Genomic DNA, 15,986 nt, shown 5'->3' on the forward strand with positions numbered 1-15,986 from the left:
TGCTGGTCGTCTTTTGTGGGACTGCAGGAATGAAGCACAGCATAGCGCAAATTGGTTCAACCTTGTTGGTCACCTTCCAATTCCATGCATGGCATCCGGTCCAAAATTCCTCCTCTAGTCCTGGAGTGGCTGTGAACATCACTAATATAGGATCCAGTGCACAACAGGTTAATAAACAAACAAACTCTACAGTTTTGAAAAAGCCTGGAAGGAATCTTCAGTAAGCAGAAAACCCAGTCCAGCTGTCTGCTCCTGGAAGCAGAGAATTCCAGGTATAGTTTCCAATAAAGGACCTATGTCTGCTCCATGCTCAAGATTCTGCTCTTTGTATCTTGCAAAAGGTAGAGGAGGAACTCCAATTAAGACTCCTGGAGAGACACGGCTCTAGAGAAGGGGGTAAAGGCAACACTTGAAAGAAATAACTGTACGGGAGCTAAAGGTCAGGATGGAGACAAAGATCTAAGTTCAGTTGTCAGCTTCATCAAAAACCATCTGTGAGCAGAAGCAAAGCAAAGGGCTTAAATTTCCCTCTGCACCCTGATACTTACATACATGGAACATGGATATAACATACTACTGACTCAGGATGGCAGTGACACATTCAGTTCGCACAGATGTGATGGGATGCAATGAGTATCTCTGTCCTAGATCTCCAGTCAATAAGATGGGGATAAAACAGCATTTCCTACCTCCCGTGTCTTCTCTGTGCAGAGCATGAGCTCTTATAGGAAACGTCTACTCTGCACAAGTATAGCATCTTGTAAAACAGGTCCCTGATCTGGCCTGTGGTGCTATTAAAATACTTGTAAGAAATCCACTGTTGTCCTTTGTGTTAAGAAGCAATCCACTTGCATGTAGATTTTTTTTCTTTTTAATGCAAAAAAATAACCAAAACACATCTTCCTCCCCTGTCCCCACCCCTGGGTCTATTTAATTTGTTGTCATCTTGTTTAATATTTCCAAACAAGCAGATATTCCCCTACCCCTCCCAATTCTCTGCAATTCAATAGCTGAACTGAGCTTTCCTTCCTCACCTCACAGCCAAACGAAAGAAATCTGTGAAAGAAATGGGAGGGAGAGGCAGTCACACAGCGAAAGTAGCAAGCCAGTCCTAATCCTGCAAATTAAGGGAGTAAAAAAACAAAAACACCAAACATAGCAACTAGCATGGTACAGTTCCCAGCGTGCAGCGTAAACAGAAGGTGCTCCTAGGCCCAGAGTCCAGCTCTCCCAGGAAGCAACAGCACAACACACGCTTTATACATCCAGGAGGTCAGCATTAGGTTAAAGGGAGGGCTGTGTTTTCTTTTCTTTCTTTTTTTTTTCCTAGCTCGAGTTAATTTTTCTCTTTTATGCACAAGGCTTAAGCAATCTCAGTGTCTTACAAAAGCATCTGCAATAAAAAAACCTAAGGGGTGAGGGAGGGGAAAAGGAAGAGGCAGGATTTGGGTTAAATAACCCAAAACTGATAAGAGCAGCTCAAGGATTTTTGCACCTGGCAGATCTGGAAGGGAGAACAAACCAAAACAAAACAAACCCCCCCCCCCAAATCCCACCTCCTGTTGGGTAGGAAGAAGGACTAAGAACACAAGAACAAGGGTTGTTGCTTTCTCCACCAAAAGCAAATTACCAGCATAGTTGATAATGAAGAGTTAGACAGAATTCCCTTCCCTGGGGAAAAAAAATGAAGATGAGGTACTGGTTTCCCCCAAAGCAAGAAGCACCCCTTTCCCAGGCAGATCAATGCTCCAGTTACTCTGGGAACAGTCTTCCCGCATTAAAATTGTCCTAGCAATGATCAGGTCTGGACAAGAAAAGAACCCCCTCCCCCCAGCCCCCTAAAACCCAAGCATGCAGACTGTCCCATTGTGCATTCTCAGGAAGAGGAAGCCTTTGGTCCCCTTCCTGGGGTCTGTGGGGAGTTTAGGCAAAGGAATTCTTCCTCCTCCCTGCAAGCAGTAGGTTTTGTCCATGGCTCTGCAGAAAAGGAGCCTTTTCCTTGGGTATAAATGTTTCTCCAGCTTTTTTTTTTTTTTTTTAAATAATTGTTAAAAAAAAAGAAAGAACAAAACCCATGGGAACTAACAGGGTGGCTGTAAAAATTAGTTCAACAACAATAAAGAAAGCAATCCTCCCCCTAACCATGAGATTCGCTTTCCTGGCTAGTCCTCCAAGACCACAATCTCTACATTGTGGACCTGGTGCTGATGGTCCTCAACCTCTGCCACCACCTTCTCCTCAGTCCTCAGCTCTGTTTCCAGAATCACAGCTTTGGCTTCTGACTCCTCAGTCTCTGCTTCAGGATCTGGTGCTGGGTCTATCTCTATGATGGTCTGTCCATCTTCTGAGGTGCCCTCAACAGCTTGGATGGCAGAGGTCAGGCCAGACTCCATGGCCACCAGTTCCACCGGGTTCACCACTGCAGCCATGTTAGCTATGGCACTGCTGTCCTGCATAGCAGCTGAGCTCAGCAGTGCCAGGCTGGAGGATGGATGAAGGGTCACAGTGTCAGATGAGTTAGTCTTGGAGGATGACACCACAGTGGTATACCGGAAAAGCTGCGAGCCAGATGGCAAGGTGTGAACAGTCATCGGGCTGGAGCCCTGGCTGATGGTTGCCACTGGGATGTTGCCTACTGAGAACTGTTGTCCCATAGGTGCAATGGCAATAGGCGATATGACCGTGAACTGAGGCTGCTGGATGGGGGTAGAAGGACTTAAGACTGTGGCTGAAGCAGGGCGCTGCAGGCGGGGTCTTTTAGGGGGCTTTGGAGCACTGACGGGCATCAGCACCACATTCTGGATAGTCTGAGACTTTGCCTTCTGATCCTTGGCAAGCTTCTTCTGCTCCTCCAGCTGACGTTCCAGGTCTGCAAATAAACCCAGTTACAAAGCATATTCAGATAAAGCTGGGATCACCGAGATTGTTGGGATATACTTGAGGCCACCAGGAACAGCTGCAGTCACGTACTCTTTTTATTTTACAGTGGGGCTCCCCCCAAGCCAACTGCAAACCAGTAGGGACAAAAATCTCCCTTGAAGCACAGGGCAAGACTGATCACTGCCCTCAGCTTATGCAAACATTTACCCACGTTTGCTAAAGTTTCACACCCCCTTGGCACCTGCTTTGAGCCAGTGCAAATGTCTGCAAAAGCCATGAGGCAAAGGAAGATCCAAACCCAGGGCCTGGGCCTTCCTTTCCTTTCAGGAGGCATCAACCTTTGCTTATCTGCTCACATCTCCCATTTCCACTGTGTGGGAAATGGGTGCCTTTGCAGCTCAAATCTATTCCAGCTGAAGAGCAGACCTTTCCAGAGACAGTGAGTGCCAGCTCATAGCCTTTGCTGGGTGCCAGCTCAGAACAGACAGCATCTGTATGCTGCCACAGGGGATGGAAATGCCAAAGTCTCCCTCAGACTTCAGTGGCTCAACACAAATGTATCACCCATTGATTCTCAGCTGAGGTAAAACTAAGAAAAACCAAGGAGGAAGCAGCTTAAACAACCTTGGATTAAATTTCCTCAGTAAATAGAAAAAACCAGCCTAGTATCAGCTGTGCAGGATTAGACCAAAGGTCCAGCACGGCTAATATGCTGATGTATGCGGTAGACATGCACACCCTACTTCCTCTGACCAACTGCTCATCACTGAGCTATGGATTCCGAGAGACTCTTAATTTATCTTCAGGATGAAAGGGGAGTCAAATGCGGAAGCTTCATGATGCAATGTCTGTAACATCAATTTACAGCACTGCATGAAAGCACCAGCTGTTCGTAGGATAAGGATAACTTAAGGTTTTAAATAAAAAGGAGCAACATGTTGCTTTGCATGCGTTCAATGTCACAAGAAGGACAAGTCATGTCAGCTGTAGAAAGCAGCGAGGGGTTTCACTAATAAACATTTCCCACATACTGGTTGTACCTGCTAGAGTATAAAGAAACTGCTCTTCTCCCTGATCTGTCTGGCTTTTCCTGTTGTCCAAAACTTTCTTGACAGTGTCCATCAAGCCAAAAGTGTGAGCCACATTATTCAGGACTGCAGCATCTGCAAAGAAACCTCATGTGGATTACTATCCAATTCCTTAGGTGGTCTGAGAGTCCAATCAAGGAGCTCGGAAGGTGAGATCCTTTTTGAGATTTACTTATTGGACTTCACATTTTCTGGGGCTTTCTATAGAAAGGGCTTACTTCTTCCAGGAGTGCAATTCCAGAAGCCCTGGGTGGCAAAAGAATTCCCACTGCCTTCTCCCCATAACATTGACCCCCCATCAGTTCCCAATGATGGAACAATCCCATTTATTTTTAATAGATAAGAAAGAGATGCATTGTGGCAACAGCTCAGAATTCCTACAAAGTGAGCATGGTTTGCTTATGAAAATCTGTCAGCTCTCTGCCCACAACATTGGCACTATCATTAGTTGCCACCCAGGCAGCACCAGTATTTCACACCTGGGGAACTCCCTTCAGTTTACCTCCCACAGATAACTACACTATGCTCTCTCAAAGGTCCAGAGTACTACATCAGCAGGGGGGCTACCAGCCTCCAACTCACCCGTGATCGGGAAGGAAGACTGGCCAAGCCGCTGCTGAACTCCTTTCAGCACTTCTTCAATCTCCTTCTGGATGTTGCAGACCACCTCCTCCATCAGTCCCACATCAGCTATGCCTTTCCAGAACATCAGCGTGTCCTCTGGCATAGGAAGAGGAAGAGACAGGAGGGGGAAGAATTCGACACGTACAAGCATTTGGTATTTTCCCGCAAGGCTACATTAAAACCATTCCAAGAGCAGCGAGCTGTCATGCAGCAGTAACTTGGGGAGCCGGCTTCTAATCTGGCCATCAGGGTGGATATGACATGCAAAAAAAATAAATAAAAAAATAAAAATAAAAAAATGGAACTGGGAAGTCAACATCACTAACGAGGACTTTCATATAGCTTACAACTTTAAAAGCAGCACTTCACTACCTCTGCTTCTCTGCACAAGACACAGAGCTTATAGTCTTCACTTGCTGGCATGAGGGAACTCTATCTAAGCTTCTGGACTGGTATCAGGAGGGCCAATGAAGCACCTATAACAAGAGTGCAGGGAAAAACTGGATGGTTCAGAGGACTGGTAACAAGTGGCAAAATGTCCTGCCTCTAGATCCCTAGCTTAAATCCAGCTGAGGCCAACAGGGACTGAAAATGGTGCTTGTCTGATGTTGTGTCCCCAGCACTTTACACTCTCCTAATTCAGGCTGCACCAGGGGTCTCAGTCTTGTTTCTGGGAGACAGATGTCTGCCCCATTAAAGAGAAAAAAATATCACCACATCATATCCAGCACTAGCCAACCGGGTCAGTCATTTCAGCAGAGACCAATAGCAGAATGGGCTTGATAGAATGAACTCACCCTGTCAACTCAGAGCGGCTAGGGAGATCTATTCTGGCAGGCGTTACAGGCGTACGTGGCAGAGTGAGGGGGAAATTTGCATTACCATTGCCTGTAGCATACCTGGTCTTGGGACTTTAGTCTCCAAGAGTGGGAGGGGGAATGGAAAGAAGTGGCAGAGACAGACAGACAAAGTGACCTTACCCGAAATCTCATCATTGTCCTTCTTCATGCCCTCCTCAGTGGCCATGGTGACAGCAGCTGTCAGGGCAGAGTTCCACTCAATCCCCTCCTCCATGCTCTCCTCAGAAAGTGCAATCTGGGTGATGCTCCCTGCAGGAAAAGAAATGTCAGCTGTCTCAGCAGCACTAAGTCTTTCACTTGAGAATCCTTAGCTTTATGTGTACTTTCCTAGTGTTTTTCACTCTCCTAATTCAGGCTATTTGTGTCTGGTGCCTATATATCAAACTTGCTAACAGCAGAAATTATTTATTCGCAAACATGATTTCAGAAGGAAAGTCACTAGGATGGAAAGGCACTCACATACCAAAGAATAAACCAGAGATGTTTTCTGGTGAGAAACACAAGGGAACAGAGAAAATAAGAGAAACCTAAGGAGAAAACTGGCGAGTAGCCTAGAGATTTATCTTCCCACCACAGTTGTAAAATAGGTTTCTCTGCATCAAATCAGACCATGGCCCATCTAGTCTGGCATCACATTTCACATACCAGCCCTCACTTGAGACAGACAGAAAAGTAACCAAAACAGCAGCAGTGCAGATGGGCTTCCTTACTGATCTCTGCAAAGAAAATGGCTTATGCAGCAACTCATGCAATTTAAGTTCCAACATTTCCTGTTAAAAATGCTATTCATCATGTAAAGTCTCCAGCCACAGGATTTGAATCTTTGACCTTCCAGATAACATTAAGCATCTGACTCTGAAAGAGCCCTCAGACGTTATTTTTACTTTGGGGGCATGTGCCATTCATGACTCAGCGGCTGGGGGGGGTGGGAATGGCTGCACCAGCAGCGGCAGGAGCCTGGTGGTGCTGACGGGAGCCTGGCAGCAGTGAGCGGGGAGCTCCCACAGACACTGCCGGCACTATTGGTGGCGGGGGGTGGCAGTGAGTGTTGACCACAGGGTGGTGACCACCTGTAGGTGCTGGCGGCGGCCAGGGGCAATCATGGACTGCCTGCAGGGGGTGCCTTTTTACAGGGGGTGCACCCATGTGCACCCCCTATGCGTCACCCCTGCTTTGAGAACCAGCTAATGGCATCACCAGTGCAGAAAGACATGCATCGTATTTGTCAACGGCACCAAAAGCCAGGGTGCAGGGGTGCCATGTGTACTGTGTGGAAAGCAAATCAAGATGGTAATATTACAGGTGGAAACACATTGCCAAAGAATGAACTACGTGTCAGATCATAACTTGATGGTTATGCTTGCTTATATTGCAAGATAAAAGACCCACTCAGTATTTAATCCTTTCATGTACCATTGTAGAGAGGCCCTCAAATATGACATGTCTCTGGAAAACCCCTAGGAGTAGGCTTTTCTCAACACTTTGCTCATACTTCAGAACTGTTATTCAAAAGAGATGGATTACCAGTAGGTTTCTCAAAGCCATCTCTGTTCACCACTGTGCACTGCTGTCACTTTTCAGTGCACCTCTCTAACAGATACCACTCATCTTCACTCCAGGCAGACACAAGAACATTTAACACTCAGAAACCTTTTGCAACACCTCCAGTGCTGGTAGAAAATAGTCTGAGGTATGGGATTGCTACAGGAGAGAGATGGTGTTGCATTGCTTTAGGACAGAGGGGACAGAATGAAGATAGACAACACTGGATGATATCACTCAGCAAGCAAGCCATGAGAGGAAGGAAGAAAATGCTGCAGGGTAGCATGTGACACCTCTAGCTGGCATTATATCCCCTACCATCCGCTGATGTGGGAGTCTGCACCACGCTCGTCTGTTGCCCTGGCACTGGTGCTCTGGCACTGCTGATCAAGAGATCAAATTTGGTGCTTCGGCAGGTGTTGGTGCAAACCTTGTCATGCTGATAGAAGTCGATTTGCCCACAGTCCATCATCTTCCTGTACAGGAAATAGGGAGAGGACCATACAATGAGTTTGGTTTGGATCTCAGCCTGAAGAAACTGACAGGTTCAGGCATGGCTGTAACAGTGGGGAGAAAAGGGAAGAAGAGGAAACCCATTTCTTCTCCCCATGTAGTACACCCCCTTCCTCCAAAGAGATCTGAAGTAAGAAACAATGACCATCAGGTCTCTACACCCCAAATTGTGTAAAGTTTTGGCACTGGGACCACCCCCCTGTTCTGACCCAAATAGCCTGCTGCATTCCCACAGCCACATTTGTATCTTCACCATGCTACCTCTGAGACACAGGGTGAATTCCTGGCCACAGTGGCAAAACATGATTTTGTGCTGAATGTCCTGCAACCTGTTGGTTCAGTAACAGGAATGGTATGATTTTGTCTTGGTAAGAAATGTAAATGGAAAACACTGAAGATACAGAGGCAAGTGAAATTCCATCCCAGGATTCTACTGCTGCGGTGAGAAAGCTGGTGGATGGTCAGTACCTCAACATGATTCCTCCAAGGCGAATGGCTCTCTTCCAGTCCTTCAGGGTGGACTTGCCAGCCAGGTGAACAAAGTGCTTAGGGCTGATCAGCTGGTCATTGAACTAACAGATAGACAAGTACAGAGAAGTTAGCTAGCCAGAGGGAAAGAAGGAAGGATCAGAAACAAGGAGAGAACAATTTCTCGAGTGTGACATTCGGCCATTCTACAAACAGACCACTGCTCACTTAACTTAATCCACAATCTTGTCTCCAACAGATATTTCTGCTGAAGGCAATGTCCTAGCCCACCCTTCCATTATTGGATTTGGCCAACCATGCTATATTGGGAGTGACCACGGAGGTGTTCCTTTTGATCTCCTCCCAGGAGATCACTCCTCTCTGTACATGAGTTGACTCCACCACAGAACACAATTCAATACATTCACAGGGACTATCTGTGACTTGGCAACCAGCGGACCATTCAGATGAGCCTCTTAATCCTAACACTTTTTCATGTTCTGGATACAGCTTTATCACCTACAAACCAAATTTAAGGCTACCATAAGTTGGTGCCTTTGAAATCAGTGGCACTTACTCCCTAAACCAGCCCTTTGCAATGAATGGCTTTCCATGTCCATGTGACATGCATGTTACCTTTGGAGGCTGCCCTCTATTTTACCTCCCAGAAATAATTAAGATATGCCCTCCTATAGCTCTGGAGGAAAATCATCAAGCCACAAAGAGCACATCAGCTAGAGGAATCAAGGAGCTCTGTATTTGGCATTTCTGACTTGCAGAGCTTCCTAGAACATACAGAAGAGCATACTAGCATTAAACTCAGCAGCAATAGCATTGAGGGACCCGCCAGAGTGATCTCTTTGCCTGACAGCAGGGTGTGCCAGTAAAAGTGATCTCAGTACCCAGGAGGAAGAAGGGGGCATACACATCTTCAAGACTATTCTCAATAACAGTGCTTCAAGGTAACAAGAGGGACAAAAAAAGGTAGGACATTCAACAGGAAACAAGGCAGACAGGGTGGGTGAAAACCCTCCTGATGCCACTGTTTCTATTGTTGACACTGCCTCTCCCAGTAAGCAAACTGACCAAAATGGTCATGTTGCCAGCTCCAAATAACCTCCAGTGCATTGACCCAGGCAAAATGGAGGCAGTGAGAAAAATTCATTGGGAGGAAGAGGTTGGCCTACCACACTCGTAGCCTCAGAGCACTGAAGTGATCCAGCAAAGAAATTATGCCCCGTTATAGCAGACAAGTTACCTTAACACACTTGACATTAATTCCGGGACAGACAAACTTCTTCCAAAGGAGGATGGCTTTGCTCTCACCACAGGTGATGGGATAAGCAATCTCAATTTCCTCATTGGTTTCAATGGTGCTCGGGTCTGCAGGCAAAAGCAGGGATAAAATTAAACTCTTTTTTTTATTTTTTTGAACTTTGACTCCCAAAGGCAGAGATGCAGGGCACAAGCTGAGGAACGTTCCTCTTAATGTGCAACAAAGGCTCCATTCTCTCACAGCAGGTGACTTCCCTCTAAACAAAAGCTTATGTAAAAGCAGAATCTGCAATGAGTTCTAGTAGAATCAATCAGCGCTGTCCATCAAGAAGTCACGAAGGGGCAACGAGTAGAACACAACCCCGTGTTCCAGACCTCAATAATCTGTTCCCTCTAGATACATATAGAAAACAGAAAACTAGCATTAAGATCTGTCCTGCAATTGGGAGGGGAAAACTTCCCCATATATTGTGTCCCCCTGCTATGTCAAGGATCATAAAGCCAGCCTGCTCAGCTCCTACTGATAATCACCCCACATCCATCACAGGTGTCAATTCATACAGAGAAATGTGCCAAGTCTTTGAGACTGACTAGCACTAATATTCACTTACTAATAAGATTCCCCCATAGTGTGTGAATATTGACATCTGTACACCAAGGCTAGACACCAACAGAGTGAAATCCTGGTTCCACTGAGGTCAATGGGAATCTTGCTATTGACTTCAATGTAGCCAGTAATTCATCCCCAGAATCATGCATTCAAGTGGCAACTATGGCATCCATTATCCCTATGGGCACACTCGAAGACACTGCACAACACAGCCCTGACAACCCCAGAGGGACAGAGTCCCCAGCTGTGAACATCAGCTGTGAGGACCCCAGTGGCGTAAAGATGCAAGCCCAACTTCCTGTAACTCTGACGGATTCTACACAGAAAACAACTTACCAATCCCTTCCTCAAGTTTGTGGATGGTGTGTGTTTCTACAGCTACTACAGCAGCGCTGGTCTCAGAGCCCTCTTCATAAATCCTGTTGTAAAAGTGTCCATCGATAAACAAACTATATAAATCACGGAGAAATTAAGATTCATAGCACAGGGTTAAAAAAAATCAGTTCATTTTTCCTTGCCTGTCCCTTAGGGACAAAATCTTGTTTTCATATACTTCCCCCACCAACTGCTCCCACCACCCAGAATCATATATAAAATGTAAGCAGCATTGAAACACGCCTGGATGCTACTCTACTCCAGACCCTTAATACTAGTCCAGCAGTGAACCTGTAAATTCTCAGCTTCAGATTTACAATACAGCTTCCCTTACAACCTCAGATACACATATGTAGCATCTTGCATCGCTGCATACTTGCCCTTCATGAACACTGGAAGCATCTGTCATTATCCATATGTCATCCAGCTGAGTTACTGTTTCTGTGTGAACTGGCCAACCTCCCCTTTTATGCATGTAAACACCCTCAATGGATTGCTTTCTTTAATTATTTTTTGTAATGTAGATCTTGCTTAGAAAGCAAATAACTTGAAATAAGTTGTCAGAGAATGGACAACAGAACATTGCCATTGATTGTAGCAGTCAAGCTGTAGCACCATGGCTTTTTTCACAATAGGATACATCCAAGCAGATGTACAGATATATTATTATATGAGAGTGGGAATTTTTAAAAATAACACCTAGAGAAATGGATTAATTAGCAGAATGCAAAAGTAAACTGGATCAAGGGGCAGGATAAATACAGTTTTTCATGTGGATTATGCATCTATATTCAGTTCACTTTTATATTCCGTCTCTTTGAATATTGTAGTTTAATATTCCAACCCTGCACGTTACGTGGTAGAATCCACCATATAGGTGGTGATATCAGTGCAATAATATTATACATGTAGCTACATCCTCACCTATGTAAAAGATACCATCAAAAATTATTCTAGTCAAGCGTCTCACATTAGATCTTAAACTCACTATATTATTATTTTGGAATTCTATTTTAAGTCACTGCTACAGGTTTCATATTGTACTCAGTCTAATTTCTCCCTTCCTTTGTAGCTTTCAGAACAATACTAATAAAAGTGTAACCGTTCCAGAACTGCAGTTACAGCAAGTCCCCATGAGAACTGCAGTTTAAAAAACAAGCTCCAAACTGCACATCGCAAACCCACCCCTTTTTGCCCTTGTACGTATGTGCACATAGACATGTACATGCCCCTTTTAGAATGTGCAAAGTTACATGGCACACTTACCCTTGCTGCACGGGCTGAAGCTGCAATATCACTTGCGTTTTGGTATCTTCTGGGTTCTGCCCTCCATTTCCTTCACTTGGCACGACCACCACGTCCCCAACAGGGACGCTCACTTCGGCATTTGCCATCTCTCACATGAAGTCGACGGGTTGAGTCAAGCTGTAAACAGGCAAGCAAAGGGGCTATTTATCCTGGTCTCATAGGAACCATCTCTGGAATACTGTTGTGGTTGTGATGGTCCAGGAAATACGTGAGAAGCAAGAAGTTTAGTTTTTGGTTTTTTTGTTTGGCAAGATCTTTGATTAGACCAGCTGTATGGATGGGAGAGATATGAAATTGTCCTTCCTCAGGTCTGAGACAGCACCAGAAAAGAACTAAAACCTCCAAACTTGCTGTTTGTACCATCTCAGGTGCCAGAATGAAAGAGCAACAATTTCTGGGTTTATTGCCAATCATCCCGAAGCTATTAACATGTGACTAGACTAGCACAAGCTGAGAGGCACAGTCTCAATCTGAAGGTGAATGAAGGGAAGAACTAGTTACCACAGGAAGAGTAGGGATATTGGGCTTTTGCTGAAGGAAATAAGCAGACTGCAGAGAACAACTTCCATCTTACCAATCAAGTTTTGGGAATGTTTAATCTGGAATCACAAAGATACAGTAAAACACACTGAACCATACATACCGCAGATGAAACACAAAATGAAACTGCCTGTAGTGTCTGGTTTCTGGACCAATCATTGCAAAAAACTTGCCAGCTAGGTCAGAGTTAGTGTACACAGGTTGAGTTTTGGCGACAGATGCAGGAGTGCAGAGAGAGTGGGTTTTAAGATGACGTCACTTTATTTTCCCCTAGTTGCAAGATTCCTAACAGGTATTCTGATGATATTGTCTTTTCCTATCAGTAAAATACTTGGCCCAGACCATTTCTGCTGCATGTAAGTAGTAGCATAGGCCTTCATAGAAAAAACTGATAAAGGAAAGTGTTTTGCTGAAAACACCTTTGGTATTGGCTGCGCTTGACTGGAATTTTCTCCAGGGCTCACACAGAAAAATATAAACATAATTTGATTAGCAAACGAACTGATTTTGTTTCATTGTCCTTGCCTTGAACAATTATGGAGAGAGGAAAACAAATTACATCATGTGTATATCGTGGTCCAGGCTTTAATTCAATCTTCCACAAATTTGTCCCAGTCTGGTTGGCTTTCCCCCTGGTCTTCTACAGTCTTATCATGCATGACCTAAGAGTCTTCTCCTTTGCAAGCACTGACACATGGAACAGCTTCCACAAAGGCCTCTACATCATTAACTCTCCCCAGGAACGATGCAGCTGGAGAGACCCATGCTGACATTAATGGATTGCTGGAGGCAGGGTTTTTTCCGTGACAGATCTCCAGCTGCGGCATTTCTTGCTAGGAGAGAGTAAGCCAAGACTAAGCCAAATCCATTTAGGCCCAAATGTAATGCACAACTGAAAAAACATACACCCCTGCTTCAAAAAACCAGATTAGTCATTTCAAATTGATACAGTGTCTTTGGATCAATATAACCCGACTACAAATCTGCAGGTGGCCACCAACTAGTGGCCCACCATGGTGGGGCCCGTCAAGATGCTCAACACAGACCTGCTCAAAAATGCATCAGTATCTAATCAGCCCCAGCTGTGAGGGCCTTATGGCTGAGGGCAAGCAAAACTTGGGGACATCTGAACCGCAAGCCTCTGGGCTTGGGCCTGCAAGTAGGATGCCTGCCAAAGGTTTTGGAAACATCTGAAGCCCCAGTTGTGGGTGGAGGATGTTTGCTGGTAGTAGGGCCACTTATGGTTCTGGACTCTTGGATTTGGAATTAGTTTTTGGGTAATTTGGCCTTGGATACAAATTAAAAAAAAAATTTAATCAGCCCCAGGTTGGTCCTCTTTTGCTGTCAAGCTTTTTGTTGTCTCGGTTGGTCTTATATGTATCTAGGGGAGATGAAGCCTGAAAGATCTTGTATGAGGGAATTCCAGCTTTATGGTTTATCAAAGTCTCTAGGACAGGGGTGGCCAACCTGCGGCTCCGGAGCCACAGGCGGCTCCTTAAATCTTTGCATAAGCGCACGACGTGACGTGACGTGACGGCTCTGGGAGCTGGTCACCGCACGCCTGTGCAAAGATTCGAGGAGACACATACTAACTTCTGAAGAGCCGCAGGTGGCTCTGGAGCTGCAGACTGGCCACCCCTGCCCTAGGATCAGACACAACCAGGAAGAGCCATCCTTTTGAGGACACATCTTGGGTAAGGTTTCCCAATGCATCCGAATTCACTTGCTTTGGCAACTGGCAGAAGTACACCTGCAATCCCTGCTCAGCACCGTAAGAGCCTGAGGATCAGCATCATCCGAAGACAGGGATTTTTATGTGACCGCAACACACGCAGATTCGGTCCCAGGGGGATGCGACGGCTCGGTTCACCTACGGCACGTCCGAGTCCGTACTCTCCCGATCGCCACGTTCGGAAGCTTTTCGGGCCGGCTGACGAAACTCAGCAGAACCCGCTCCCATCGTCTCACGAGCTGCTCTCCCGCCTCGCTGCGCAGAAGTGAAAACGCCTCGTGCACCTGCACCTCTCCACGCGCAAACCCGCCACGTTCGCCTTCCCCTAACTCCGCTGGGGACGGCATCCCTTGGACTCCCTGCGGTGGGGGCGACAGGGGGCTGGACCCTTCCTCCATCCCACACCTGACGGACGTGCTCCTACACTCATCCCCGTGCCGAGGGAGTCGGTGGCTCGTTCCCCTGGTGTTAGCAACCCTTTGCTTCTCCTCTGTGGTCTGGGCGCCCCCCAGCCCAGCACCTCTGTGCTCTGCCCGGCTCCTGCACCCAGCCCGTGCCCAGGCTGGTGACCTGCGGGCTTCGGCAAGGCCCCGCTGCCCCTCATGGCACCCCCAGCAGGCATTGGGGGCGGGGCGCCGAGGGAATGGGGGACGCCGCCCCCCCGCGGCGCGCAGCAGCCAATGGGAGGGGCTCCCCGGAGGGAGAGGCGTGGCCTCCCTGCTCCCGCCCCTCCCCCTCGCGCTAGGCGGGCGGGCGGACGCAGTCGACTCAGCCCCCCCCCTCCTCCTCCTCCTCTTCCCCCCCCGCAGCGGCGCGACGTCCGCTCTCCCGGCGGCGGCACGTACGCGGCGACGCGCTCTGGGGCGCCCCCTCCCCCTGCGGCCGGACCACCCCCCCCGCAAGCTCCGCGTCCGGGCCTGGCCCCTCCCGGCTCCCGTAGCGCGGCAGCCTCCGTCTCTTACCGTCTCCGAACGCCCGAGTCCGGGGCTGGGGGAGGGGAAGAGTGAGCATGCGCAGCAGCCGCGACAGCTCTCCCGCCAGCACTTCCGGCCGCCGCCTGCCTTAAAGGGGCCGCGGAGCAGGGGCTCCTGCCCGCCCGGGCTGGGTGCTCAGTGCTGCCATCTAGCGGCCGGGGTGGCACGAGGGTCTGCACCCCACCGTGGGGCTCTCCTCCCGCCTGCTGTGCCACCCCTTGCTGCGCTCTGCCGCTGCGGTCCCCCGGGTTTTGGCTTCCCTCCGCAGCTGGATGGCATGTGCTAGGCCCCAGGCACAGCAGGAAAGCGTTTGATTGCTGCTCAACTGGAGCAAGATGCGCGTTTCATACCATGGATCCCCTGCCTCACACCATTTTTTATTTCAATTTTACTTTGCCCTGTGCAGGAAACTTATTCACAAGTTGAAGAAAGAACAACGTTTTTAGTAACTCCCTCCGCCCCTCCCAAAAATAAAAAAAATATTGCAAAATTTTGGAGCCCCCTAAAGTGTGGGGCCCTGGGCGGTCGCCCGGTTTGCCCTCCAGCAAGGCGGCTACTGCCTCCGGGATGGGTGGCGGTAGCCCCAGGGCATGCACAACGGGGACGTTCCTGGCATCTGATGAAGTAGGCCCGCGTCTACAAAAGCTTATACCTTACATAGACTCCTATGAAGTTAGGGATGGAAGGGACCTGAATAGTCTGGACGATGCCGCCCTGCCCTGGCTTGGTGCAAACTAACACGCCTAACCGCTCCTCTCGCCGTTTGGACAGTGAGACCAGTTCCTGCCCTTATAAAAAAGGCTTTCTCCTTTTCTTTTGTGCTGCCTCGCTTCATTTTGGCAGCTGGGTTACGTGGATTAAAAGTCAGGCAACACATTTGGTCCCAGGGCTGCGGAAAGTGGCAGAAACCAGTGCACATGGACTGGCCTCTGGCTGCTTTGCCCCTCCATCCAGGAAGAGAGCAGACCATCTGCAGACGCTTCCTCAGCCTGACGGAGGGTGTTTGTGCCTGAAAGCTTGCTAAAATGAATGTTTCCAACTTTTTTAGTTGGTCTAATACAAGATACAGGATTTACCCAAAGAACTTTGTCTGCTTCTGTCCTTAGACTAACACGGCTACAACCTACACCCCAGAAACCAGTCAAGGCTTTTCCTGAAAATATAGATCCATGTTGTTGTACTGCCCGTGAGCACACG

At 47.6% G+C, this 15,986-nt stretch overlaps 1 protein-coding gene across 5 annotated transcripts; it reads right to left on the reverse strand.

Annotated features, from left to right (window-relative positions):
- Positions 1 to 855: 855 nt before the first annotated feature.
- On the reverse strand, positions 856 to 14,866 carry GMEB1 (glucocorticoid modulatory element binding protein 1). 5 transcript variants are annotated; one of them, XM_019488436.2, is made up of 11 exons: positions 14,778 to 14,851; positions 12,187 to 12,916; positions 11,502 to 11,660; positions 10,197 to 10,309; positions 9,234 to 9,358; positions 7,976 to 8,079; positions 7,313 to 7,470; positions 5,573 to 5,701; positions 4,551 to 4,688; positions 3,921 to 4,043; positions 856 to 2,869 (listed from the first exon to the last, which is right to left on the reverse strand). In XM_019488436.2, exons 3-11 carry the CDS (start codon positions 11,627 to 11,629, stop codon positions 2,163 to 2,165), a joined length of 1,725 nt encoding a protein of 574 aa, XP_019343981.1. In that variant the 5' UTR covers positions 11,630 to 11,660; positions 12,187 to 12,916; positions 14,778 to 14,851; the 3' UTR covers positions 856 to 2,162. The 5 variants fall into 5 exon arrangements, with proteins under 5 accessions (XP_019343981.1, XP_006267186.2, XP_059585611.1 ...); XM_006267124.4 differs by lacking the exon at positions 12,187 to 12,916 and having other exon boundaries at positions 14,778 to 14,866; XM_059729628.1 differs by lacking the exon at positions 14,778 to 14,851 and having other exon boundaries at positions 10,197 to 10,279; positions 12,187 to 14,514.
- Positions 14,867 to 15,986: the final 1,120 nt, after the last annotated feature.

Source organism: Alligator mississippiensis, chromosome 6, assembly GCF_030867095.1.
Source record: "Alligator mississippiensis isolate rAllMis1 chromosome 6, rAllMis1, whole genome shotgun sequence".
Taxonomy (NCBI): Eukaryota; Metazoa; Chordata; order Crocodylia; family Alligatoridae; genus Alligator; species Alligator mississippiensis.

Excerpts from the sequence above, each read along its gene's own strand:
- GMEB1 (XM_006267124.4), bottom strand. The coding sequence starts at position 11,629 with ATGGCAAATGCCGAAGTGAGCGTCCCTGTTGGGGACGTGGTGGTCGTG. Across the intron at positions 10,310-11,501 it reads CTTCAGCCCGTGCAGCAAGG|TTTGTTTATCGATGGACACT; the intron begins GTAAGTGTGCCA and ends TGATTTATATAG. Across the intron at positions 8,080-9,233 it reads TTAATGTCAAGTGTGTTAAG|TTCAATGACCAGCTGATCAG; the intron begins GTAACTTGTCTG and ends TCTATCTGTTAG.